The following is a 26667-nucleotide window of genomic DNA, read 5'->3' on the forward strand; positions in this document are numbered from 1 at the left end:
ATCGATGGATCCATTGATGGACTTTTGAGAAGCTAAGAAGTAAAGCTAAGAAACAGAGATGCCAGAACTTCTGAAAAGACTCGGCAAGTTTATTAGGAAACAGTGTCATTGCTAGGAGGAGAGGAGTCTACATTTTGTGAGGATGTGTCAACAGTGTCATTACCAGCTCCAGCCTCCTCCAGCATCTGCTTGTATTGACGCTTGAAGAACCCAACCTAGAGAAAAAGATAGAAAGAAGTGAAAGTAAGAGGAACAGAAAACAAACACGAGATTTCTCCTCCAGCAAAATGAGCATACCAGCCCTTAGCACAGGTTTTCCCAACTTTGACAACTATAGAATATGTGGACTTCAGCTCCCAGAATTCTCCAGCCAGCCATGCTGGAATTCTGTTGAAGTCCACGTATATTAAAGTTGCCAAGGTTGGAAAACCCTGTCTTGGTGCTTAAGAGAGCTGCCAAGACTCAGAGGGCTGTGAAAACTACACCTTGACATTTGGCCAAGGCCTTGATTCCTATCTCCAAGAAGGGTTGATAAACAGCTATATAATCCTTTGATGATAAATCTTTTGAACATGCAGACATAACTGCCTTTGTGCAGTTCAAAACATAATTGGGAAGGGTAGCAAGAACTCCATTCTCTACCCTTTCCCTCCCCAGGTTCCACTTCACCTTATATAAAGCTGCCGTTGACAGAGCTAGCAGGATTAAGCCTCCAAAAGAGCTGCCTATGATAATGGGGAAGCTGTTGTAGATCTCGATCCGCTCCACCACTGTCTGCACCTGGGAATGGCAGGAAACACAAAGTCTTAGAAGTTGGACCCAATCTGGCAGCCCAGGCATCCAGGTGTCCAGGACCAGTTCTAGCCTTTAGACATCCCTTTCCTCCAAGGATTGGGAAAGAAAGTCCTGAGGCTCAGTTTCCTGTCTACACCCCACCTCTCTCCCTTTTTCTTCACCTGAGTTTGTGGAAAGCCCACTTGCTGTGTGTATTTTCTGTTGTTATAAGAAATCTGTGCGGAGCTCACCAAAATAATTGTCTTCTGTTGGACCTGGAAGAGAGATTCATTATTTTTGAAAGATGATGTGCTACTTGAGGAGGAGGAAGAAGAAGGAGAGGAGAAGCAAGAAGCAAGAAGCAAGAAGCCAGAAGAAGCCAGAAGAAGCCAAAGCCAGAAGCCAGAAGAAGAAGAAGAAAAGAAGAAGCCAGAAGCCAGAAGCCAGAAGCCAGAAGAAGAAGAAGAAGAAGAAGAAGAAGAAGAAGAAGAAGAAGAAGAAGAAGAAGAAGAAGAAGAAGAAGAAGAAGAAGAAGAAGAAGAAGAAGAAGAAGAAGAAGAAGCTACAAAGCAAGCTGAAGCTGGAAATCCTCTTCCGCACAAGAAATTTGAAGGTCCCAACCCTGTTGATTTTTCTGCAAAGCTTTAAAAACTTGGCTATTTACCTCAGTCTGGGACTCAGAATGTGTTAAGGGCCCTGTTACTTGGCTTTACTATTATTGGATTAATCATCGTGGCTGCTGTTATTTTATGGATACTGTTATGTCCCTGGAACTCTAAGGAGTTCCCACTCAGGTCCGTTCGCGTTGCGGGGGCGGCTGCCCCCTCGCTCATTAGTTGGTTCTCCCCAGCAGCCAGCTATAAAAGCAGGCTGCGGGGTCCAACCAGTTGCTGATCGCTGCGAGCCAGTTCCAGGCTTGGCTAGCACGTTCAGTCCTTTATTATCACAATAAAGTATTTGTTGCACTCATGCTCTGGTTCAGCCTCTCATTACCCAAACTTAACACTGGCGACGAAGATGGGATGGCTACCAGAAGCACAATGCAACCGCTGAATCACTAGCCGCCGATCCGTAGCCAGAGAGAACGATCGGCAGGCGATAGAAACAACGCTGATCCGCAGCCAGAGAGAGCGGTCAGCAATCAACGAGCGAACGCTGATCCGCAGCCAGAGAAAGCGGTCAGCAAGCAACGAGAGCGAACGCTGATCCGCAGCCAGAGAAAGCGGTCAGCGAGCAACGAAAGTGAGAAGCGTCTGTAGCTGCTTGTTAGCCTAGCTACAGGGAAGCGAAGCGCTGCGAGCCGCAGCCGCCGTTTCTTTAGGCGCGAAATTCAAACGGCTGTCATTTGAATTTCTGCCCTAAAAGCACAGCGCGGTGCTGTGAGTCAAGTCACTGACGCCACGCAGGCGCGAATTTCAAAACGCTGCCAACGGCCGGCAGCCTAACCTCGTGTTTAGCCCAGAGAGAGAGGATTGTGAAAAGCCTCTCCAGAGCTGAAATCACTTGCCTGCCACAGGCACTAGAAACCTTCTGCTGCTGCCCCAGAGAGATTTTTCCCAACAGATTGTACAACCGATTTCCTCACTATGAATTCCAATCCAGTCTTCCCAGCGTTCAAGCCGGATGAGGAGAAGTGGGAGTCATACAAGAACCGCTTTAACCATTACATCGACGCAATTGGGCTGGCTGACGCAGGGGAGCACCGGAAAAAATCATATTTCCTGATCTACTGTGGAGCCATCGCTTTTGACACTGCCACAGCACTCGTGGCTCCACGTGAGTTAAAAATGTTCCATGGTCTGAACTGTTAGAAATCCTTACTAACCACTATTCTCCCAGACCTTCACAGATTGCCAGGCGATTCACCTTCCGTATGAGAGGAAACAATCAGACAAAGAGACCATCAACCAGTACATGGCTGCCCTCAGGACCGCAGCACTACATTGTGGGTTTGGAACCTACCTGGAGGAGGACATGCTCCTCGATCAGCTAGTCTGCGGAGTCAAGGATCTCCACCTCCAAAGGCGCCTACTCGCTAAGAAGGACCTCAACCTCGCACAAGCCGTCGAGGAGGCCCTGGCAGCAGAACTGGCAGCACACTCAGCCACCGAAATCCATGGTCCAACTTCCAAGCTAACGACAGTTCCAGTCCACTCCGAGGAGGTGGTTATAGAGGAAGCCCCAGTGATGAAACCGACATCCACCGCCTCACCAACGCCAGGCAACCGCAGGTGGGCCAAGCAAGAAAGCATCAGTCCACCCAAGCACATCACCCTGTGCCTATCCTGTGGTGGATCTCATCCGAGGGCCACCTGCAAATTCAAAGGAGCCACCTGCAACATCTGCCACAAAGGGGCACATCGCGAGAGTCTGTCAAGCCTCTCACAACCTCGGCACAAAGGCACCCTTCCTTCTCACATTCTGGACCTCAGAGGCAAGTATTGAACTGTCGCACTCACCACCATGCCAAGCACACTTGCCATACCATTAGTAAAATCTCTCTCTCCGTTTTGTTAGAAGGTAAACCTTGTCGCATGGAGGTTGACACAGGGTCAGCGCTCTCAATTATCTCGTGGAGCACCCTCAAGAGGCTACAGCCCAGTCTATCAAGAAGCCGGCTCCAGAAGTGCCAGTTTAGCCTGAAGGACTACCAGGGAAGGACATTCCTGTAATCGGCAGAGGCAAGTTCCTTGTCAATTTTAGAGCTTTCAAAGGTCACCTACCTCTAGTGGTAGTTAACGGCAACCTCCCCACACTCTTGGGGCTTGATTGGTTTCCCCATCTCGGCCTAGGGCTAACAGGAGTCCATGCTGTCTCAACCTCTGACACTGACTCCTTATTCGCTGATTACTCAGATGTATTCAGCGATGAGCTGGGGTGTTATAACGGTACCCCATCTCATTCTCAGTCGACCCCCAGGCAGTCCCAATCAGGCTAAAACCGCGTAGAGTCCCATTCGCTATTCGGCCTAAATTAGATGCGGAATTGGATAAATTATTAAAACAAGGGGTCATTGAGCCAACAGATTTCGCCAAATGGGAGACGCCCATTGTCACACCCCTCAAAAAAGACGGTAGCCTGAGAATTTGCTCGGACTACAAGACCACAATTAATAAGTTTTTACAAGTTAGCACTTACCCAGTGCCCGTCATTCAGCATTTATTACACACTTTTGAACCTGGCAGCATTTTTGCCAAATTGGACATGTCTCAAGCATATCAACAGTTCCCTGTTGACAACCAAACAGTGGAACTCCAGACCATTGTCACCCACAGGGGTGCTTTCCGGTGCAAGCGTCTCCAATTTGGCGTAAGTGTTTCCCCAGGCATTTTTCAATCCCTCATGGAGCGGATTTTGCAGGGCCTCCCTGGTGTAGTACCCTACTTGACGACATCTTAGTCTCGGCCAGGGACAGACCCCAACTCTTCCAGAGAGTTCGAGCGGTGTTAGAGAGGTTCAGACAGCATGGCCTCAAATTGAAAAAGAAAAATGTGCCATTGCCACTAGACAGGTGGACTTTCTGGGTTATAAAATTGACGCCTCAGGCATTCACCCCCTGGAGTCCAAGGTTAAGGCAATTCACGAGGCACCCACTCCAACCTCCAAAACTGAACTGCAGGCCTTCTTGGGGCTATTGAATTTTTATGCATCCTTCCTGCCCCATAAAGCATCAGTGGCAGAACCCCTGCACAGACTGTTGGATAAAAAATCGCCTTGGCACTGGGGTCACAAAGAAGACTCCGCTTTTCGCGCCGTCAAATCACTAATCACGCCAGAGGCGGTCCTTATTCAGTTCGACCCCAACCTTCCATTAGTGCTAGCAGCAGACGCATCCCCTTTTGGAATTGGGGCAGTGTTAAGCCACAGGCTCCCCAATGGCTCCGAGGCTCCCATCGCTTTTTTTTCCAGGACGCTCTCTGCGACAGAGCGCAATTATAGCCAGATCGATAAGGAAGCTCTAGCAGCTGTCGCAGCAGTGAAGAAATTTCACGAATTTCTCTTTGGCCACTTTTTCGAGCTGGTCACGGATCATAAGCCTCTCCTGGGTCTACTAGCTGGGGACAAACAGACCCCTCAAGTCCTGTCTCCTAGAATGACGAGATGGACCCTTTTCCAGCGGCATACTCGTGATAGACTCATACACCGCCCAGGTAAAACATTGTCCCACACAGACGCCCTCAGCCGCTGCCCCCTGCCGGCTCCAGCTGAAGACCCTGCTCGGTCCATGCTATCTTTGAGGTCACCCAATTGGACCTCCCCATCACTGCCCTTGACATTGCGGCAAATCCAAGACTGACACAACGATCGCCCAGGTACTGGACTGGGTGAGGAGGGGTGGCCGGGCGGTGATGTTGAAAACAAATTTACACCTTTCAAGACCCGCCTGCAGGAATTATCCAGTTTGCAGGGCTGTTTGCTGTGGGGCACTTGAGTGGTCATCCCGACCTCACTGCATACCCGAGTTCTGGAAGCGTTGCAGGGCACCCTGGCATCGTCAGAATGAAGGCATTAGCACGCAGCTACGTATGGTGGCCGGGCCTCGACGAAGACATCATCAGATGGGTAAGCTCCTGCCATCCCTGCCAGGAATCCCGTCCAGCCCCCTCCAATTGCCACCCCCACTAAGTGGGAAAGCGCCAGCGCTCCGTGGTCCAGAATTCACATCGACCCAGTGCCCATTGCACGGAAAATGTTCCTGGTGGTCGTGGACTCCTACTCTAAGTGGATTGACGTGGCACAACTATCCACAACCACCACACTAGCGATTACCAAGGTATTAACTCGCCTGTTTGTAACACACGGGCTTCCAGACTCCATTGTTTCCGACAATGGCCCCCAATTCCACATCAGCCGAGTTCAGCCAAGCTGCCAACCTGGGCATCCGCCACATCTTCACGGCCCCATTTCATCCTGCCAGTAACGGATTGGCTGAAAGAGCCGTTAGGACCACTAAAGAAGCTCCAGCTAGGTTCAGCAAGGATGACTGGCACCATAAACTCTCCCGCTTCCTGATGAGCCAGCACTCAACTCCGTGCACAGTCACTAATAAGTCCCCAGCTGAGCTCCTGATGGGCAGACGCCTGCGGACTGTATTGGACAGGCTTCACCCACATTACTGCCTCTGACTCTCCTCGCTTCCACATCGGGGTTAGGCATTTTGTCTTACAGGAACCCGTGATCGCGAGGAACTTCACTGGAGACCCACTGTGGATCCCGGGCGAGATCGTGGCCATCACCGGACCCAGGTCATATCGGGTCAGACTGGAGGATGGCCGAGTCTGGAGAAGACACCTAGACCAGCTGCGAGCGTCACAGCACCCTCGTCAGCAGTGACCCAGAATTACAGACCGGGGCAAAGCCACAGCATCATCCCACATCAGCACCAATTCGTGACCTGCTTATACCAGCAGCCGATCCAGGGAATCCGAACACGGACAGCGCGTCCAGATGGCTGACCAGTCCGAACCAGTCAACGGAAGCACGTCCCCAGTAACCAGCCCTACGAGTCCCGAGCCAACCCGAACCGAGGAACGCGTTTGTGACTCTCTACCGATCCTGCCTTCCCTACAGACTCTGAACTGACAGACAACCCACCCGAGTTGCTGCCGTTCTGGGCGCCAGCATAAACCTCCTGCCTACCTCAAAGACTATGCGTGTTCGCATCTGGGGGAAAGGGGTGTTATGTCCCTGGAACTCTAAGGAGTTCCCACTCAGTGTCCGTTCGCGTTGGGGCGGCTGCCCCCTCGCTCATTGGTTGTTCTCCCAGCAGCCAGCTATAAAAGCAGGCTGCGGGGTCCAACCAGTTGCTGATCGCTGCAGCCAGTTCCAGGCTTGGCTAGCACGTTCAGTCCTTTATTATCACAATAAAGTATTTGTTGCACTCATGCTCTGGTTCAGCCTCTCATTACCCAAACTTAACAGATACTTTTATTGCTTTAATGTTTTTTAATTGTTTTAGAAATGTAAGTTGCCCAGAGTCACTTGGGTTGAGCAGCTATCAAATAAATAAATACAAAAACCAAACTTTTCTAGATGTGGGGTGGAGCAGGACTAATTGTGAATATCTCACAGTTCAAGAAACCCAGCCCTTATACCTGGGATGTCCAACTGAAATGGATATCTCCTTTGATCCTGAACTCCAGTGCCCTTTTGTGTATCTTCAGTGGCAAAACATTACACTGGATGATTTTGCAAGAAGCGGTGGAACAATCCTGCGGGATGGAGAGAGAATAAAAAGGCAAGGCCATGATAAGATCAAAGGGAGGGAATCATGCAAGGGCAAAAGGGCCCTTGGCAAACTGCAATTCTGCACTATTAGTCCAAAATTAAATCCAAAACTATCTTTATAAATTAGATTCTTTTTCTTTCATATTTATTTATGTAGCATATGGCAATTCTCATAAATCAATATATACAACTTCTCTCTGAAGGAACTGCAGAATTCAGCTTTTCTTTCTAAAGAAAAGGACCAGCATGCTCACCAACTGGGGCCTTGCTTCATCTGCCAGGAGATCCTTGGCGCCTTGAGTTTCTCTCTCAAAAACACACTTGGCCACTTCAGGCTGCAGAAAAAGAGAGACCCAGTCCTTAGTAACAGAAAGTGGTGGATGGAGCAGAAGACAAATGGGGGCATATTTTGCTTCTCCTCTGTAAGACCTTTGCTTCTCCAAATCCTGGTTCCAATTAAGTTCCAGAAGAATCTTCAATTGGGCTTCGTACATCTTCAGATCTTTAGCAGAGGTTCAACTAAAGGACTTATTTAAAACAAGCCAGGAACCCGGTTCTCATTGTTGGGGAGTGGAGAAATTGTACTGATTCAACCTGATCTAAAACAGGGTCTTCTACAAATGCACTAAACACCCACATAGATTTCCTTTCTTACCAAACCAAAGCAGGTTAATGAGTCAGAGTAGCCCAGCCTGAGGTGAAGTGGGTCAAATCACATCACAAGATGAAGTGCTTCAATAAATGTCATGGTCAGCAACCGATCCAGGAAGGCTAAATATCTCGAGCACATATTTTCCCAACCAGGGGGTTCCTCAGTGGAATGTCCACAACAAAATGATCCAAGATAGATAGCATACCTCAGAAGGAATGACTAGAGAGACATTCCAAACTGGGATCCCTCTCAGTTTTACTGGGATCCAAAATGTCACCTTGAAAGGGATGCTTCGTTCATGAAGATTCTTCACCTGAAAAAAAAAACAAATTCTGATCAAGTGTTTTCACCAATTTTCCACCAGAAAGAAGTCCTCCCACCCTTTTGGTGCTGTTCTCCAAGAAAGTAGGGAAAAAGTGGTAGCAGCAGAGGTCATAAAGTAGGCCATGACTTCAATTCCCAGAATTCCCTAGCCCCAGCTTTCTCCTTTTCCCACCAACCCCCAGACTATAGTTTCTTATTCCTTTTGCTTCACCTGATATCGATGTTCAACAATCTTTTGTGTGCCTTCTTGGCCAACGGTGAAGTTCACATACTTGGTGGATTCCTTACCCCTGAGAAGATTTAACAGAGACAAGAATTTTGGTAGAAATGGAAGATTCCAAGACAGCATCCTTGAGAGAAGGATGAGGTTTGCAGAGTCCACTTCTATTTCCTTTTTAAAATATCCGTAGTCACTTACATGTTGATAAGGAGATATATTGCATATCTGACAGGCAAAGTGGCTTCATAACTAATGTCCTTGGTGCTGTTCTCATTTTCACTGAACAAGTGGAAGAAAAAATGATTTTATTTAATCCAGAAATTTTAAAGCAATCTACATTATTCTATCACCTGATGATTTTTACATCTCCGTCCCCTGTAGCAAAAATGGTTTGATATATGTGAATCTTTAGGTCCCTTTTTTCCTCTCCGTCTCATCTGTCTTAATATGAATCTTCCTTCATTTTTCCCACCGGGCAGTATTCTTTAAAATTTGTAATATTTCATATCCCTGGGAAAAAAACTGAGCAAGAGGTCTACAGAATTAGTACAGGTAAGTTAAAAATTAAATCTCAGTATGATAAGAACACCCTACTATAGATAAGTATACAGTGTTTTTGGCCTCTTTGTAAATCTCTCTATTTTGTCTAAATATTTTTCTGCTGCCCTCAAAATTACGAGGGAGGCCAGCAATGTTTTACAAAAATATGATTTACATTCATGCATTTTCAAACATTTGAGGATCACAATCTACCTAAATTTACCTTCTTTTAGTACTAGATCACCACTGAAGACATTAAACATCTCCTCATGAGCCATGGTGGCACATGGTTAGAATGCAGTATTGCAGGCTTAATTCTGCCGACTTCCAGCAATTCAATTCTAATTGGCTCAAGGTTGACTCAGACTTCTGTCCCTTCCAGGTTGGTAAAACGAAGACCCAAATTGTTGGAGGCAATATGCTAACATTTGTAAACAGCTCAGAAAGGACTATAAAGTACCTTGAAGCAATACACAAGTAAGTGCTGTTGTTATTGCTATTGCTTACATATAACACTAGGCAACCTATTTAGGTTTCATTATTTTTCTACATACTGCAGTGCATACTCAACTGCAATAACTTCATTGACCTCAAGGTCTTCTTTTTTTATTTCCCTTATGAGAAATTCCTAATAAGTCTTCAGAGAAATCTCAGGGCACCCCAATAAGACAGCTTAAAAGCTGTGCAGTAGAGTATCTCATACTGCAGGGTTGGCATCCAAATAATTTATATCTTGAAATAATATCAGGGGGATCCTTGCTGCTCTCTGAGCTTGGTTGTTTTCTTACAAATGTTTCATTACCAAACTAGGTAACATCATCAGTGCTAGTCAAGTCTAGCACTAATGATGTTATCTAGATTGGATAATGAAACACCTGCAAGAAAACAACCAAGCTCAGAGAGCAGCAAGGACCTCTCATTTCAACTCTACAAATATTCTCCTTTATTGACAGTAATTTCAGTAACACACACACAAACACACACACACTATCATGGTCTTATTGTTGGCCATCACCGTCCTCCACCCTCAAAAGCAGTTGAATAATGTTGGCTTTTATTAACCCATAAAACCCAGGAGCATGGATGATACCTGTCAGCTTTGACCACAATCTGCAGGGTGTCCCCTAGGTCAGCGTCTGGGGAGACATCAAAAGTAGCAACAAAAATAGCCTGAAACATGCAAAGATAGAGAGGGTAAGTGGGGTACGGCTGCAGTCCTCCTCAACTGTTGTGGCGGTCAACACAAATAGAAAAAAAGGCAGCAGTTTCCCACCTCTGCTCCACTCCAGAAAATAGGGTGGTTGATGTTACAGGTGACGTTCCAGCTGGCCGCTTCTTCCAGGGTAGGGGATGAATGGCATTGGACTCGCGTCACCTTCCTGCTGGCCTAAGGCAGGAGTTACACACCAAGTTTTGAGAGGTGGAACATAATTTCAGCATTACTAGGTAGCCCAGACAGCAAACACAACCAGGTAAACAAATTCTACTTTCGTATAAAGCTACATTAACAGAATCTATCAGGTCTGAAGGTGCAGTTCTCCCAATGTCACCTTTACAGCTTAATTAAGGAGAGTCCCTTCCGAACCTCTTGGTCCACCCAATATGCTGCTCTGGGCTATGCTGTCTCTTATCTGAACAACAAAGAGCAACAAAGATGATTAGGGGGCTGGAGGCTAAAACATATAAAGAATAGTTCCTGGAATTGGGTATGTCTAGTTTGATGAAAAGAAGGACTGGGGTGACATGATAGCATGTTTCAATATATTCTGTAAGCCGCCTTGAGCCACTATGAGCGAATAGGCGGCAATATAAATTTAATAATAAATAAAATAAATAAATAGTTGAGAGGCTGCCACAAAGAAGAGGGAGTCGACCTATTCTCCAAACAAAGCACTAATCAAGTGAAAACTAATCAAGGAGAGAAGCAACCTAGAACTAAGAATAAATTTCCTGGCAGAACAATTAACCAGTGGAAAAAACTGCCTCTGGAAGCTGTGACTGCTTCAAGACTGGAAGTTTTTAAGATGAGATTGGACAAAAATTTGTCTGAAACAGTATAGGTTTCCTGCCTGAACAGGGGGTTGGACTAGAAGACCTCCAATCTCTGTTATTCTATTCTATTCAGTTCTATTATATATTATTGTTTACATATAAATATATTGAATACAACAGTGTAATTGTCCTGGCATTCTGTTCTATTCTATTATCTATTTCCTAGGTAACATGTCTTGCCTAGTCTCCCTGGGTCTTTTCCCACATTCCAAGATATATAGCAATCCAACTAGACCTGCCTCTATTCTACACCTCTGCTAGCATCCTTTATTCCCTTACCTGTTGCAGCAAGGTGACTTTGCGGTAGGACAGCCCTGCAGGGTAGAAGAAGCGTAGAGTGCTGCCATAGGAGTCCTCCCCTTGGTTCTGAAGGGAGGCTGTTACAGTGAACTCGGGAGTCAAACCCACATCTAAAGTTTGCAGGCTGAGTGGGAGTGAAGGAAAGAATCTCTGTGTCCTAATTAGAAGTCTCAGATTATGAAGGTCTCACATAAGGCCAGGATGTTTGATGAATCAGTAAAAGAAAATCAATACTTTCAGTACTTGCAATTATAGAGGTAGTTGTAAGTTGAGAACTACAATTATAATTGTTTTTCCAATTACAACAGCCCTGAAATTAAATTGAACTGTTTTTTACATGTATGACCATTGCAACACCCCCATGGTGAGGTGATAGAAATTCAGATGCTTGACTGACTCATATTTATGACAGTTGAAATGTCCCAGGGTCACGTGGCTCCCTTTTGCTAACTTCTGCCAAGCAAAGTCATTGGGGAAACCAGATTCATTTAACAGCCATCTTACTAATTTAACAGCTGCAGTGATTCACTTAACAAGGGTTGCAAGAAAGGTCATAAAATGGGGTGAAATTTACTAACAACTGACTTGCTTAACAACAAAAAATTGGGGCTATATACAGATTGGTGTGCAAAGCAGTACTATTAATATAACCACGAAGGAACAAATAGAAGTTTAAATTTTAAAATCTAAACCGAGTGGTAAGGCAGGGGACTAAAGAATGTTTTTGTTATAGAAACCTTCCTAAAGTTGTTACAAAGGGTAATTTGGTAGAGCATTCGGAATTTGGTCCGCTAAGGTATGCATAGATCAGTGTTTCTCAATCTTGGTAATTTAAGAAGTGTGGACTTCAACTCCCAGAATTCCCCAGCCAGACAGCTGGGGAATTCCGAGAGTTGAAGTCCATACCTCTTATATTACCAAAGTTGAGAAAGGCTGCCATACATAACAGAAATATGGCAGAAGGTGCATAATGAAATATTTCCCTTACCCTGAGAAAGTAAATGAGGTTTGCAAAATATCTTCACATAGTCCATCATTCCCACAGTTCTTCTCAAAGGGGAGCTGAAAGAAAGACACACAGAGAGTTGGGGGGGAAGAGGGAGAGAGAGAGAGAGAGAGAACTTAAAGACAAAGTAGACCTCAGTTTTGATGGTTTAACTATTCCTTGAACCTTGCACCAATCTTCTCTTCCTTTATGGCATTGGTTTTCTTATCCATGATAATCATTTACAGTGCAGTCACTGTACAGTAACGGAAAGACAAGTCAAAAATCACCATGAGAGTTAATGGCATTTAATAAGGGGAACCCAGAGCTCATATGCATCTGACAAACTTCCCCTTCCTTCTTGCTAAATAGAAATTTCTGAAAGTGACAACTGCTGCCCCTACTGCTCTGTTGTAGCCCCACTTGCTACTGATGTGTGATCTTCTGTTACTACCTAACATGTCTAACTTGCTTTGTTCCTCTCCACCACTCAGTTGTGTATAGAGGAGGGGACTTACGTGATCCTACAGGTGGCTAACTATTTTACTCGATTATTTGATTAATGACCTACCTTTTCCTTATACACGAGTGTCAGGTGGCATACCTAATGCTTCCTTCTGCCATCTGTCCTCACAACAGCAACCCTATGAGGTAGTTTGGGCTCAGAGAGAGGGACTGACCCAAAGTCACCTGGTGAGCTTCCACAGCTGAGGTGGGGACCGGATCTTGGATCTCTCTGCTTCTAAGTCCAACCTCTTCATCACTGAATGTCTATGGAGATTCTCAGTCATCCAGGTCATGGTTGTCCCAAAGGTGCTTTTTCAAAAAGCAACCGGATTTTCTCTGACTTTTCTTGAAGACGTTTCACTTCTCATCCAAGAAGCTTCCCTTCTTTCATTCCACATCCTTCCATTCTCCACCATTCACTCAGGACTGAAGAAGCTTCTTGTATGAGAAGCGAAACATCTTCAAGCAAAAACAAAATCCAGTAGCCTTTTGAAAAACCACCTTGGGGGCGACCTTCACCACTACACACCCTGGTTTTGGGAGGGAGGGAGAGAGAGAGAGAGAGAGAGAGAGAGAGAGAGAGAGAGAGAGAGAGAGAGAGAGAGAGAGAGAGAGAGACTGGCCCAAAGACCCCGAAGGGCTTCTGTGGCCAGGATGGGGGAAGAACAAGAACTTGGATCTCCCCATTCCTACTCCAACACCTTCTCACTGCTATATAACATGGTTCTTGGATTAAGAGAGATTAACCCAAAGTGCTCCAAGAAGTTTCTATGGTTGAGAAGTCTGTAGAGATTCAGTCATGGTGGTCCCAAAGGTGCTTTTTCAGGAGGCAAGTGGACTTTCTGTTTTTTTGTTTTGAAGACTTTTGTCTTCTTATCCAAGAAGCTTCTTCATCTGTGACAGGATAGTGGGGAATAAGAATCCTTCTATTCACCATTAGAGTTAAAAAAGCTTCTTGGATGAGAAGTGAAAGGTCTTCAACAACGACAAAAAAACAACAACCCAAGAAAGTCCAGTTGCCTCCTGAAAAAGCACCTTTAGGACATTTCTATGATTCAGGGTAAAAGAAAACCTGGATTTCCTAGCTCCTCGGCCAGCCTCACAACCTTATTCCAGCTTTCAGAGTGAGAGAAAGGGACTGGCCGAAAGACACTTAGTTAGCTTCCATGGCTGAGGAGGACTACAATCTGGGTTTCCTCCTCACTCCGAGTCTAACTCCTCACCACTACAACACAATGGCTCCAACTGTTGTTGGCTTTTGGGATACCATCAGAGGTGGCATTCAGCCGGTTCTGACTGGTTAATACCACCTCTGGCTGGCCCCGCCCACCGGCCCCCGCTCTTACCTCTCCTATTCTGTTGTTTATTAGCTCAGCTGATTCATGCGGCAAAGCAGATTGCCGCGCCTCAGCTGAGGTAAAAAAAAACAGCCCAGCTCACCAGAGGGCAGTCTCTGAGCCCTGCGCACCACACGTGTGAAGTGTGCATTTGGTGAGCATGTGCGCTAGACACATCTGCACAGCTCACCAGCATTTATACAGAGGGTGGTCTTTGAGCCCGGTGGACACTCACGTGAAGCACACTCTCCAAACCGGCAGGAAAAAATTTTTGAAACCCACCCCTGGGTACCATGATAAACCTTAGGGACAGTCACCTCAGCTGTGTAGCTTGGCTTTGCCCATTTCATCAGGATGGGCAGGAGGTCTGGGACTTTAGTGATGGACTTTCCTGTGAGGTTATAATTCAGCCTTAAAATAATGGGGGTCACGGTGTCCTCGGCGCCAACCTGAGAGAGGCAACACAGAGAAAAATACATCTAAAAATGTGTATAGTAACCAGCTCCTTCTGCAAAAAGAATGAACCACTTTTTTTGGACTTCAAGAGAATGAATTACAGGTAGTCCTCGACTTACAACCATTCATTTAGCGACCATTCAAAGTTACAATGTGACTTATGACCATTTTTCATGCTTTACGACCATTGCAGCATCCTCATGGTCACGTGATCAAAATTCAGGTGTTTGGCAACTGGTTCGTACTTATGACGGCTGCAGCGTCCTTATCACCTTTTGTGAGCTTTGGACAAGCAAAGTCAATGGGGAAGCCAGATTCACTTAACAACTGTGTTACTAATTTAAAAACTGCAATGATTCTCTTAACATCTGTGGTTAGAAAGGGGCAAAATGGGGCAAAACTCACTTATCAACTGTCTTGCTTAGCAACATAAATTTCGGGCTGAATTATGGTCAAGGACTACCTATCCTTTTTTCTTAAGAGGGAACACCTGTTCTTGAGATGAACAACATTGCCAAGAATGCCCTCAGTAGCCAAGTGAATCCCACAAGTATTTTTTCACTGCATCCAAAGATTCTCACTGCCCTCCCCATAAAACTATACAACCATATGAAAGCTGCAACAACTTTAATTGCAGTAGTCCTTGGCTTACAACAGTTCATTTAGTGACCATTCAAAGTTACAACAGCACTGAAACAAGTGACTTATGAGTCATGACCATTTTTCACACTTACGACAGTGACACTTCCCCCTGGTCATGTGATTTACATTTGGATGCTTGACAACTGACTCAACTTTATGACAGTTGCAGTGTCCTGGGGGTCATGTGATCCCCTTTTGCGACCTTCTGACAAGCAATGGGGAAGCCACATTCACTCAACAACTGTGTTACTAATTTAACAACTGCAATGATTCACTTAATAACTGTGGCAAGAAAGGTCGTAAAATGGGGCAAAACTTACTTAAGAACTTTCTCACATAAATTCTCAATTGGGATCATAAGTTGAGGACTACATATATGTATACCATGTATATATATATATATATATATATATATATATATATATGGATCTTTGGTTGTTCGGTTTTCTCCCGCGTAAGATTCAAGTATCTAGGCAACGCTTTCGATGAAGTCTCATTCATCATCTTCAGGCTTCTGTCTCCGGCTCTGTGCTTCTCAGAGTAATGTGAGATTGCAGCTGCTTCCTCCTTTTAACTGCCAGTGGGGTGGGACTTGATTGGGTGGGGGCTTGGCTGTGTTCTGATTGGGTGGGGTGTGTTCTCATTGGTAGGGGTTTGGCTGTGTTCTGATTGGTTGGGGGTTAGCCGTGTTCTGATTGGTTGGAGGCGTGTTCTGTTCAGGTGGGGGCTTGGTTGTGCTCAGGTTAGTCTTAGTTGCTGGGGATTTGAGCTGGTGAGTTGTGATCTTGCTGTTTGGCTTCGAGTTCGTGGTCCTTCTGCATCTTCATAGTGGGTGTCGGTTTGCTTCATGTATGGCTCGGAGGGGTTTGAAGTGGGTAGTGATGCAGCTGCCGTGCAGCTTCTGGTCCATGGTCGTGTCTCATCTTCTGAGTGGGTGGGAGTCTGTTTTCTACATGGAAGTGTGGTGGTGGCATCTTGTGTGGCTCTCATGGGTGTGGGTCTGGTGTCCTTCTTCATGTTAGGTACTCGTCTGTTCATGAGGGCAGGTTTCCAAATGGCTGGAAGGCGGGAGGTGTCATCTCGTTTGTTCATGCTGTGTGGGCGTTTTTCTATCTCTATGGCTTCTCTGATTATTCTGCTGTTGAAGTGTTCGGTTTTGGCGATAGTTCTGGTATTTTTAAAATCAATTTCATGTCCTGTGGCTTTGAGGTGTTGGACCAGGAAAGAGGTCGTTTCTTCTTTTTGATTGAGTTCTTATGTTCTTCAATGCGTGCACTTATTCTTCTGTTAGTTTGTCCAATGTATGTGGTAGGGCAGGCAGTGCAGGGGATTTCATACTCCTTGGTTTTCTAATTCGATTTTGTCTTTGGGGTTTCTTAGGATGGTGGATATTTTTCTGTTTGTGCAGAATGCTGTTTTGATGTTGTGTTTTGGAGGATCTTGCTAATTTTGTCTGTAGTGCCTTTTATATATGGGAGGAGGGCTTTGCCGTTTTCTTGTTCTCTGTCTTGGATTTTGGTTGGGGTTTCTTTTTGGATTAGGTGGGTAATCTTCTTTCTTTGGAATCCATTGGCTGCAAGTACGTTGGTGAGAGTGTGTAGTTCGGGTTTTTTGGTGTTGTTCATTGGCTAAGCATTTTGTTCTGGAGATGAGTGTCTTGGCTACGGAATTGATCTGTGCTGGGTGGTGGTGTGAGAGTGCATGTAGATAGCGGTTAGTATGTGTTTTCTTCTGGTAGATGGTGTGTCCTAGGGAGCCATTGGATCTTTTGTATACCAAGACATCTAGGAAGGGAAGTTGGTTGTTGGCTTCTGTTTCCATGGTGAATTGTATTTTGGGGTGTAGGCTGTTGAGGTGTGTGAGGAAGTTGTTCAGTTTTTCTTTCCCATGTGGCCAGATTATGAAGGTGTCATCTACGTATCTGAGCCAGAGTTTGGGTTTGTGGTCGTATTTTTCTAGAGCTTGTGTTTCAAAGTGTTCCATGTAGAGGTTTGCGATGACAGGTGAGAGGGGTGATCCCATGGGTGCTCCTTCTATTTGTTTGTATTTTTGTCCATTGTAGGTGAAGTATGTATTGGATAGGCAGTGGTTGGTTAGATCTAGGATGTGCTTTGGGGGTTGTATTTGTTTTGGATGGCTGTCAAGGCTTCTTTTATTGGCACTTGGGTGAAGAGGGATATGACATCGAAGCTTACTAGTAGGTCACTAGGTTGTAAGTTTTGTTTCTTTATAATCTCGATGAATTGGAATGAGTTTCTTACATGTGAGTTGATGGATTCTGCATAAGGTTGTAGTTGTTTGGCGAGAAATTTGGCTAGGTTTTGTAGAGGTGAGCCTATGGAGCTGACTATTGGTCTGAGTGGGGTTCCTTCTTTGTGTATTTTGGGGAGACCATAAAGCTTGGGGCATCTGGATGATTTTTCTCTGGGTATGATTCGTTGCTGGATTTCTTCACTGATGGGGGGAGGCTTTTATTTTGGATTTGGTAGTTTTTTCTAGGTAGGTGGTGGGGTCTGTCTTTAGGGTTTGTATGCGGGGTCTTGGAGTAGGTTGGTTAACTTGGTTTGGTAGTCAGATGTGTTCATAACCACTGTCGCATTGCCCTTGTCTGCTGGTAGAATTATTATGCTGGTGTCTTCTTTCAGGTTAAGTAGTGCAGTTTGTTCTTCTTTGGATAAGTTGCTTTTGGGTGGTTTGCTAGTGCAGAGGATGTTGGTGATTTCAAGTTCATCCTCTTCCCTAGTCCAACACCTCAAAGCCACAGGTCATGAAATTGATTTTAAAAATACCAGAACTATCGCCAAAACCGAACACTTCAACAGCAGAATAATCAGAGAAGCCATAGAGATAGAAAAACGCCCACACAGCATGAACAAACGAGATGACACCTCCCGCCTTCCAGCCATTTGGAAACCCGCCCTCATGAACAGATGAGTACCTAACATGAAGAAGGACACCAGACCCACACCCATGAGAGCCACACAAGATGCCACCACCACACTTCCATGTAGAAAACAGACTCCCACCCATTCAGAAAATGAGACACGACCATGGACCAGAAGCTGCACTGCAGCTGCATCACTACCCACTTCAAACCCCTCTGAGCCATACATGAAGCAAACCGACACCCACTATGAAGATGCAGCAGGACCACGTACTAGAAGCCAAACAGCAAGATCACAACTCACCAGCTCAAATCCCCCAGCAACTAAGACTAACCTGAGCACAACCAAGCCCCCACCTGAACAGAACACGCTCCAACCAATCAGAACACGGCTAACCCCCAACCAATCAGAACACAGCCAAACCCCTACCAATGAGAACACACCCCACCCAATCAGAACACAGCCAAGCCCCCACCCAATCAAGTCCCACCCCACTGGCAGTTAAAAGGAGGAAGCAGCTGCAATCTCACATTACTCTGAGAAGCACAGAGCCGGAGACAGAAGCCTGAAGATGATGAATGAGACTTCATCGAAACGCTGCCTAGATACTTCGAATCTTACGCGGAGAAAACCCGAACAACCAAAGATCCATATATATATATATATATATATATATGTTTTCTGAGGTTCTCATGGGTATTTGTATGTGGATCTTTGGTTGTTCGGGTTTTCTCCCGCGTAAGATTCGAAGTATACATATACATATACATACACACACACACACACACACACACACACACACACATATATATATATATATATATATATATATATATATATATATTATCATGCCCCTATCAGAATATGACTCGGAGAAGGAAGCCAAACAGCTGACAGGGAGTGAGAGTGTGGCTCTGTTGGCTGTGGAAGAAACTGGGGAAGGGCAAAGTCTGGCTGGGCAGAGCAGGGAAAAGGTAGAACAAGGGAGAGAGAATTCAGAGGAAGACCCAGGCCCATCCCCTCTTCATCCTAGGACAGGCAGGGAGGAATGGAGAAGAGAGCAAGAGTGGGTTGCATGGCTTACAGGGGAGGAAAGGGCCCTGATTCCCTTCATTAGCTGCAGCTGGGAACACAGTGTATAAAAAAGGCAAGCTACGTGCAGCAAGGTGTTGGGAGCAAACGTGCTTTTATCTTGTATCATTGTGGCTTATCTATGTTCCTGGCGTCTTCCCAACTGTATGAGTTTTGCCATGCTTTCAAGTTTGAAATTTCTGCTCCTCCCCTGTCAGATTAATTACTTCAGCTTGGTTTGTTTGGATTTTAAGTTATAGTTTGTGTGTACCTTGTTTTGGACTGAATTTTCTAGTCAGAGGCTGTTCCTGGGAGAGTTTTTCTCCAGCCAAAGGTAACCTGGACATTGGGGGCAAAATTGGAGATAATAAAGGGACTCTTATTGCTTATCTGACTATGTTGCCTTCGTGCCATGCCCCGGGTCATCACATATATGTAGTCCATGTATATGAGGACTATATGTGTGTGTGCAGGTGTGTGCAGGTGTGCACGTGCACACACACACACACACACACACACACACACACACACAACATGTTCTTACCATTTTATATTTCTTATTAGGGTTTCCATGCAGTGAATGGCACAAAACATGCTCCTTGCAGAAATATTGCCCCAACTGACTTTCTGTCTTTCAGGAATCTTCAGTGAGGTTAATTACAATTCAGCACTGAGATGTATGTAGCCACACATGGAGGCAAGTTTTATGATTTACAAAGGAAGGAGAGAACTTGCTCTTGGTAATTATCTAGATAGCTTGAGGCTTCAAGAAGAAGTGTCCTCCTGGCTCCCTGACCAGGGTGATTGAGACCAATTAGGTCCTAAGCGATTGATAAAAAAAGGCAGAATTTTTTTTGTTCTCTGACCCCAGACCTTCAGTTCCTCCAACAATAACTATGGGAGGTGTTGTATATAAGACATTTGCATACTCGTAATACTACGTTCCGATTGGACAATCACTACCGCCTAGGGATTGGTGGTCAACAACATATTATGATTGACCGCCTAAACGGCGGGAGGTTTAAAATGATGCCATTGGTTGCGAGCCACGAGCAGTCGCTATAAAAGAGGCTGCCACGGCTCAAGTTTAGTTGAAGTTACTGACAGTGAAATAAAGAGCTGAACTCAACTCTGATCTCGAGTCTATCTTGTTCTGGCAATAGAACAGGAAGATCATCAGGACACAACACCAACTCACAGATATTTCAATCTGGTGATTCTGACACTTCTGCTCAAGTCCAATCAAAATGTTCGCTTGCAGGGTGGGAGACATAGAAGTGAAGGAGGCCCTGGCTTTTATTCTGTGAGAATCCAGGGTCAGGCTGTAGGAAAGCTCACTATAGATTTCATCTAGGTGGAAAAAGAAAAAAAGAGCTTCAAAACTTAGCCCATGGATTGCTGTTCTTAGAAGAATGTTTACTCTCAGCAGAGTGTAAAAGTTTCGTTCTGTCAGTGGAAGAATGGTGGTATTTCCCTTCCCTTTACTTGTCCTTGCCCCAAGTTTTTGATAAACGATGATGTCAAGTTTTCATCTGAATGTAATAATACCCTGGGGGTCCTTGGTGTTCTCTGAACTTGGTTGTTTTCTTGCAAATGTTTCATTACCCAATTAGGTAACATCATCAGTGCTAGAAAGGGAGTGGGGTTTCTTTCTATTTATATATCAGTGGCTTGCTCTGTCAGTGTTGGTGGGAGTGATCTTGGTAGTTCCTTAAGCTGTTGTTTACTGTTTGGTTGTCTGTCTGACTTGGTGGGTCCTGGATTGGGGTGTTCTTTACTGCTTGATTAATGGTCTGGTGCTAGTCTTGATGTTAATCTGCTTAACTGGGTGTTGATTGCTGGAGAAGTGGTATATTAGAGGCTTTAAAAAAAAAACTTTTGAGTTGTCTCTTTTGAATGATATGTAGATGTTGTTTGTGTCTATGTGCCTGTTGATGTTGATTTATCTCAGCGACGGGTTTCCAGGAACTCTCTAATGTTCTTTGGATTTGTCTAGGATGCTCACAGTTTCCCAGTTAAAACTATGGTGAAATCTGTCCCTATGCTGTGTAATTAAGGAGTTTTCATCATGTCTGCAAGAAGACAACTAACTTCAGAGACCACTAAGGACTCCAAGCTTAATCCTGAGCTACTATTATTCTCTTCTAATGTAATAATAATAATGAATAATCTGGGACACAAAAGCCATCTTCCAAATTTTCAGCAAAATACAATTGGTGACAGATTCCCTTACTTTTACCCAATATCTGATACAAGGGAGAGATGAGCCATGTTGTGAGCAAGGGAATTATTAAAATGTGGAAGTTAAATGAAGAGTTAAAATAAGTTATAATGGTAACTGATATCTGTCAGGCCAATGTTTCTCAATTTGACCACTTTAAAATGTATGGACTTCAACTCACAGAATTCCAAGCTGGCTGGGGAATTCTGAGAGCGGAAGTCCACACATCTTCAAATTGCTAGGGTTGAAAAACACTGTGTTAGATTCTTCAGTGCAGGAGGTGGTGTGTGGGAGGTTCCCTCAGTAAATATGGAGAAATATTAGAAAAGCCGAACCAACGACATGCTGTTGGGAGCAGGAGGCCAATAAGAAGGTTATATTACACACTTCTTTTGCATATTTAAATCAACACTGCAAGGGTTTGAAGGATGTGGATTGCTGTAGGACCCCAAAGGACTACACCGTTTCCCATCACCTAGGAAATCCTGAGTGACTTTCGAAATGGTAAAGCACACTTCTGCCATGCTGGTCACATTTTCCTGAGATGTTGGCCTCTGCCATTGGAAGACTGAGGTTGGGATGGAAGGTGGGTGGAACACGATGGAGACCTTCACTTGCAGAACAGGACGAGACCTGGAAGCAAGAAGAGAAGAGAAGATCATTTTCATTAAGATACTGTGTGATCAGGACTCAGCATCCAGCATGAGCCAGCATAAAGCATATAAGCCGATGTTTCGCAATCTGGGCAACTTTAAGACATCTAGATTTCAACTTCCAGAATCCCCCAGTCTGTCTGTTTTCTTTTCAGTCAGAGAATTCTGGGAGTCGAAGTCCAAACTTCTTAAAGTTACCAAGGTTGAGAAACACTGATCACAGCCACTGCCTTCCCAATCTCTGAGGAGAATTTTTTTACCACATAGTGAGTGGTGTCAACCTTACCATCTGGTGGTAAGGCGTCAACCTTACCATCCTTACTTCTTCCACTGGCCAAACCATGCTCCCTCCAGGGTTCAAAAACTGTCCTGAAGCCAATTCCCCCTCCTCCAGTTTCATTGTTGTCTTTTGGTTAGTGAGAAACAATAGACTTGTTAGTTTCAAAAGTAGAGGGCCTGGAGACCTCAACTTCTTCAAAAGAGGCCAAACCCACTGTTGTAGAGCGATGGAACAGATGAGGCTTAGACCAGAGCATACAAGTAACAGTCTTTATTCAGGGAATAAAGGGTTGTCGCATCTGCCAGCTAACAAGGCAGACTGCAAGCGAACAACGGCTGGCTCTGCTCGACAGCCGGCTTTTATAGCCGACTGTCAAACGGAGCCAACCAATGGGAGCTGCTGGTGCTCCCGCTCAAACAGCGGACCTGGTTGGGGACTCCAACCAGTCCTAAAGACATAACACCCACAGAACCAGAAGACAGGATAACAGCCAATGGGAATCTGCCTAACTTGTAGACCCCCTATTTTTATGATAACATTTTCTCCAAGATGGCAGCTCAGCATTACATTCACCAACCCAGCAGATTCAAATCCAGGAACAGGAGGAACTGGAGGAATCCTGAGTCTCTATGTTTAGAAGATAAGAAACGTAAACATTAAACAAATATATAAATATAATCATGCCTTAATGTAAACATCTCTATTTACTGAGGGTATGGGCCTGATTATGCCTGTTTAAGAATGCAGAAGAACTGGGAGAAAATGGGGCTGTTATCCTCCTCACCTCAACAACAAAACTCTTCCTTGTTGTCCCACAATGATGTCCTTCAAACCATCCCCTGTAAGATCTCTTCCTCCACTGATGGCTTGGCCAAAATAAGAAAACCTTCCAGAAAACTTCAGTCCCTGAATGCGCTGTGGAAAGAGAAAAGGAAGGTAAGCAAGGAAAAAAATGAGGGTCGCAAATGGGATTTGTGGTATGTGACATATATGACACTGGGATGTTGCCCAGGTCATAAATGCCAGTTGCCAGTTGCCCAGATTGTGACCACATGATCACGGGAATGCTGTGTCAGTCGTAAGTGCCAAGGCAGCCCATAATTTTTTCAGGGCAATCATAACTTCAAATACAACAGTGTTAAGCATATTTGCCAGCTTGAATGTGTGTGTGTGTGTGTGTGTGTGTGTGTGTGTGTGTGTGTGTGTGTGTTTGTGTGTGTGGAGAGAGAGAAAGAGAGAAAGACAGAGAGGACAAGTAAATAGAGATGAAAGATAATAAACAATAGAGGGAAAGATGATTGATAGACAATAGATGATAGATATTAGATAGATAGATAGATAGATAGATAGATAGATAGATAGATAGATAGATAGATAGACAGACAGACTAGATAATAGGGGAGATATGATTGATAGTAATAGATATTAGATAGATAATAGATATATATTATTAGATACATATTAGATAGATAGACAGACAGACAGACAGATAATCAATATCATAAAATATTCATTTTTAGATATTCTTCATCCATTCATGGTTGTTCAATATAGAACCTTGATGTGTTATTATTAACCCTACACAGTAACAATGTGCTGATGCCAAAAGATACAGCTGGTGTATCCTCCTTCCAGTTGCCTTCTGTGATAATGTCTGAAAGGCAAATCATGTGGGAATGGGGGTGGATGAATGACTCATTGTAGGTACTCAGAGCTCCCCCCACACATATACAGAGTAGACTGGTACAGAGTAGAGTTCTTCCCAGTAACTCAAGAGAAAACACCCTGGAGCATTCACAGCACCTGAGCATCACCCTACTACCCTGGTGTTCATGCTTTTGTTTTTTAATGACAACACAAAAAAGTCTGTGTAATGTGTAAGGATGTAGTTTTGAGACTCTGCAAAGAGGAAGGGGACAGAAGACGGCGATTGTTGAGAACAGTGCAAAGGTACTCCTAGGTGTCTTTCTTCAGGGCAACGCCAAGTCTTGCTTCCAGAGAAAAAAGAGGGCCTTTTGCTCAAGCAAGGCCTGAGGGTCAGCTCACCTGAACATATCTGCGATTGATGGATGCCCTTTTCCCTGAAAAGATATACACGGCTCCTGCATTCTCATCTTCCAAGGGGGCCCCAATGGCTACATCTGTCCATTTATCCCCAGTGATGTCACCCACTTCTGCAATGCTGGCCCCAAAGCGACCAAACAAATGCCCTGGCTCTCCTTTCAAAGCTCTGTGGCTGTTTGTACAAGAAAATGCTTCATTCTGCAAAATGTAAGAAAAATACACTGAAATGCAAATGAATTTCTCAGAAGGCTGCCCCCACAATATGGTCTTTACAAATTTCTTAAAAAATTTACACCTACTACTTCAGTACTAGTCTAGCTAGTCTAGTGAAGAGAAGGACCAGGAGAGACATGATAGCAGTCTTCCAATATTTGAGGGGCTGCCACAGAAAGGAAGGGGTCAAGCTATTTTCTAAAGCGCCTGTAAGCCAGACAAGGAATAATGGATGGAAACTGAACAAGGAGAGATTTAACCTGGAAATAAGAAGAAACTTTCTGACAGTAAGAACAATCAACCAATGGAACAGCTTTCCCTCAGAAGTTGTGGGAGTGCCATCCCTTGAGACCTTCAAGAAGACATTGGACTGCCATTTGTCAGAAATAGTATAGGGTCTCCCGCTTGGGCAGAGGGTTGGACTAGATGACCTATAAGGTCCCTTCCAACTTTGATTATCTGTTAATCTATTAGTACGTTTTATTAAACACCTGTAAACATATCTACTTTAGGATACAATTTTATTCCATTGTGGACTGCCATAATTCCCCAAGGAATTCTGGGACTTGTTTATTTATTTGATTTATTTGATTTGTCAATCGCTTACAAGATAATAGGTATAAGTATAAACATGGGTAAGAATACAGAAAATAGGTGCGAATAAATGGGGACAATAGGACAGGGAAGGTAGGCACGATGGTGCGCTTATGCACTCCCCTTTCAGACCTCTTAGGAATGGGTGAGGTCAATAATGGATAGTTTGTGGTTAAAGGAGTTGGGGTTTGAGGATGTAACAACAGAGTCAGGTAGTGCATTCCAGGCATTGACCACTCTGTTGCTGAAGTCGTACTTTCTGGAATCAAGTTTGGAGTGGTTTACATTGAATTAGTATCTGTTGTGTGCTTTTGTATTGTTGCGGTTGAAGCTGAAGTAGTCATTGACTGTAGTTTAGTGAAGGTTCTCAACACTTAGCCTTTCCTTTTATTGCATAAATCATCATTTCTAGAGTTTCCCAGAAAGAATAAATATGGTTCCCAACCCATTGGGGGTTTATTGCATAAATGGATCCTCAGTGTTTCACATCTCCTGCCACATATACAGGTTTTTTCTCTCTCCCTCCCTCTCTCTCTCCCTCCCTCCTTCCCTCTTTCTCTCTCTTTCAAGATAGAGCCTGTGTTTAAAACAGAATTTTCCTCAGATGCAACAAATGGAAGATTCCATTGCCAAATAAAGATGCTTATGTCAAGTGTCACACTCATTTCAAATATTTGTTTGCCATATTGGAGCTCAGCCTAAAAAAAATATCAAGAAATATTAAGTAGTCCTCGACTTACAATGGTAAAGGAGCCTTCCCATTATCAGTCATAAGTTGTGAGAATTGAAAATTAGGTTATCCATGTCACTGGCCTGATTTTATGGCTTTTTTTGTGCAATGGTTGTTAAGCAAACACCATGATTGTAAAGCAACTGCCACAGATGTCAAGCAAACCAATTAATCACCATGGGACAGTTTTGCCAAAAATCAGAAGAAAATGCCAGTTCTCAGCAAAAGTGTAATAAAATAGGGTCATGTGACCAAAAGATGCTCCAAAGAGCTGTGAATGCAGGCTGGTTGCTGGTTGCTGGTTGCCCAAATGCAGACCAGAACTTCAATACCAGGCCACAAACAACCTGAGGAGGTCCATTGTAACTTCAGATGGTCACTAGGCGACCAGTTGTAAATTGAGGACTACCTGTGATAAAAGCAAAAGTTTCTCTTCCACCTTTTACAATGTACACCTGGGTATTTTGAGCAGATGTTGGAAATCATAGAAATTCTAGAGCTGCCCATCTTCAACCATCATTTATTCTGTGGTTCATAGATCAAGAAGTCTCTTACCTTAAAAAGACAGATGTGAACCCTTCCTCCTGCAGTGGCATCGTAGTACATGGGAGCTCCAACCAGAACTAAATCTGTGTTTGTGTCTTGATTGAGGTCCACCGAGCACAGAGTTGCTCCAAAGTAAGAACCAACCTGTTGCATCGAATAATCACTTCTTAATTTCATTCGACTTAAAAAATAATAATGGAGCAAGGCCAAGCATCATTTGCATGTTTCATGTTCTAATTGCAGAAGCAGAGATGTTACTGCTGGGTGCAAGAAGTATGTTTTTGAAGTATCAGTCTTTAAGTCTGCAACCTTAGGTTTTGAGGCATGCAGGCAATAAAGGAAAAAGGTACATTTTCAGATGCTTAGTGTCCTTCTACTTGGTAGTCGTAAGGT

At 44.4% G+C, this 26667-nt stretch overlaps 1 protein-coding gene across 1 annotated transcript; it reads right to left on the reverse strand.

Moving 5' to 3' along the window:
- Positions 1–26417, reverse strand: LOC113443750 (integrin alpha-D-like). The gene is made up of 18 exons (XM_087918271.1): positions 26284–26417; positions 24174–24389; positions 22912–23042; positions 21670–21827; positions 20172–20323; positions 14237–14368; positions 12079–12152; positions 11070–11214; positions 10012–10125; positions 9829–9908; positions 8397–8477; positions 8190–8268; positions 7860–7967; positions 7257–7337; positions 6870–6986; positions 957–1049; positions 670–780; positions 1–215 (listed from the first exon to the last, which is right to left on the reverse strand). The coding sequence occupies exons 1-18, from the start codon at positions 26332–26334 to the stop codon at positions 93–95; spliced, it is 2046 nt and encodes a 681-aa protein (XP_087774397.1). The 5' UTR covers positions 26335–26417; the 3' UTR covers positions 1–92.
- Positions 26418–26667: the final 250 nt, after the last annotated feature.

Source organism: Pseudonaja textilis, chromosome Z (genome assembly GCF_049901715.1).
Source record: "Pseudonaja textilis isolate UNSWEBS1 chromosome Z, rPseTex1.2, whole genome shotgun sequence".
NCBI classification, from domain to species: domain Eukaryota; kingdom Metazoa; phylum Chordata; class Lepidosauria; order Squamata; family Elapidae; genus Pseudonaja; species Pseudonaja textilis.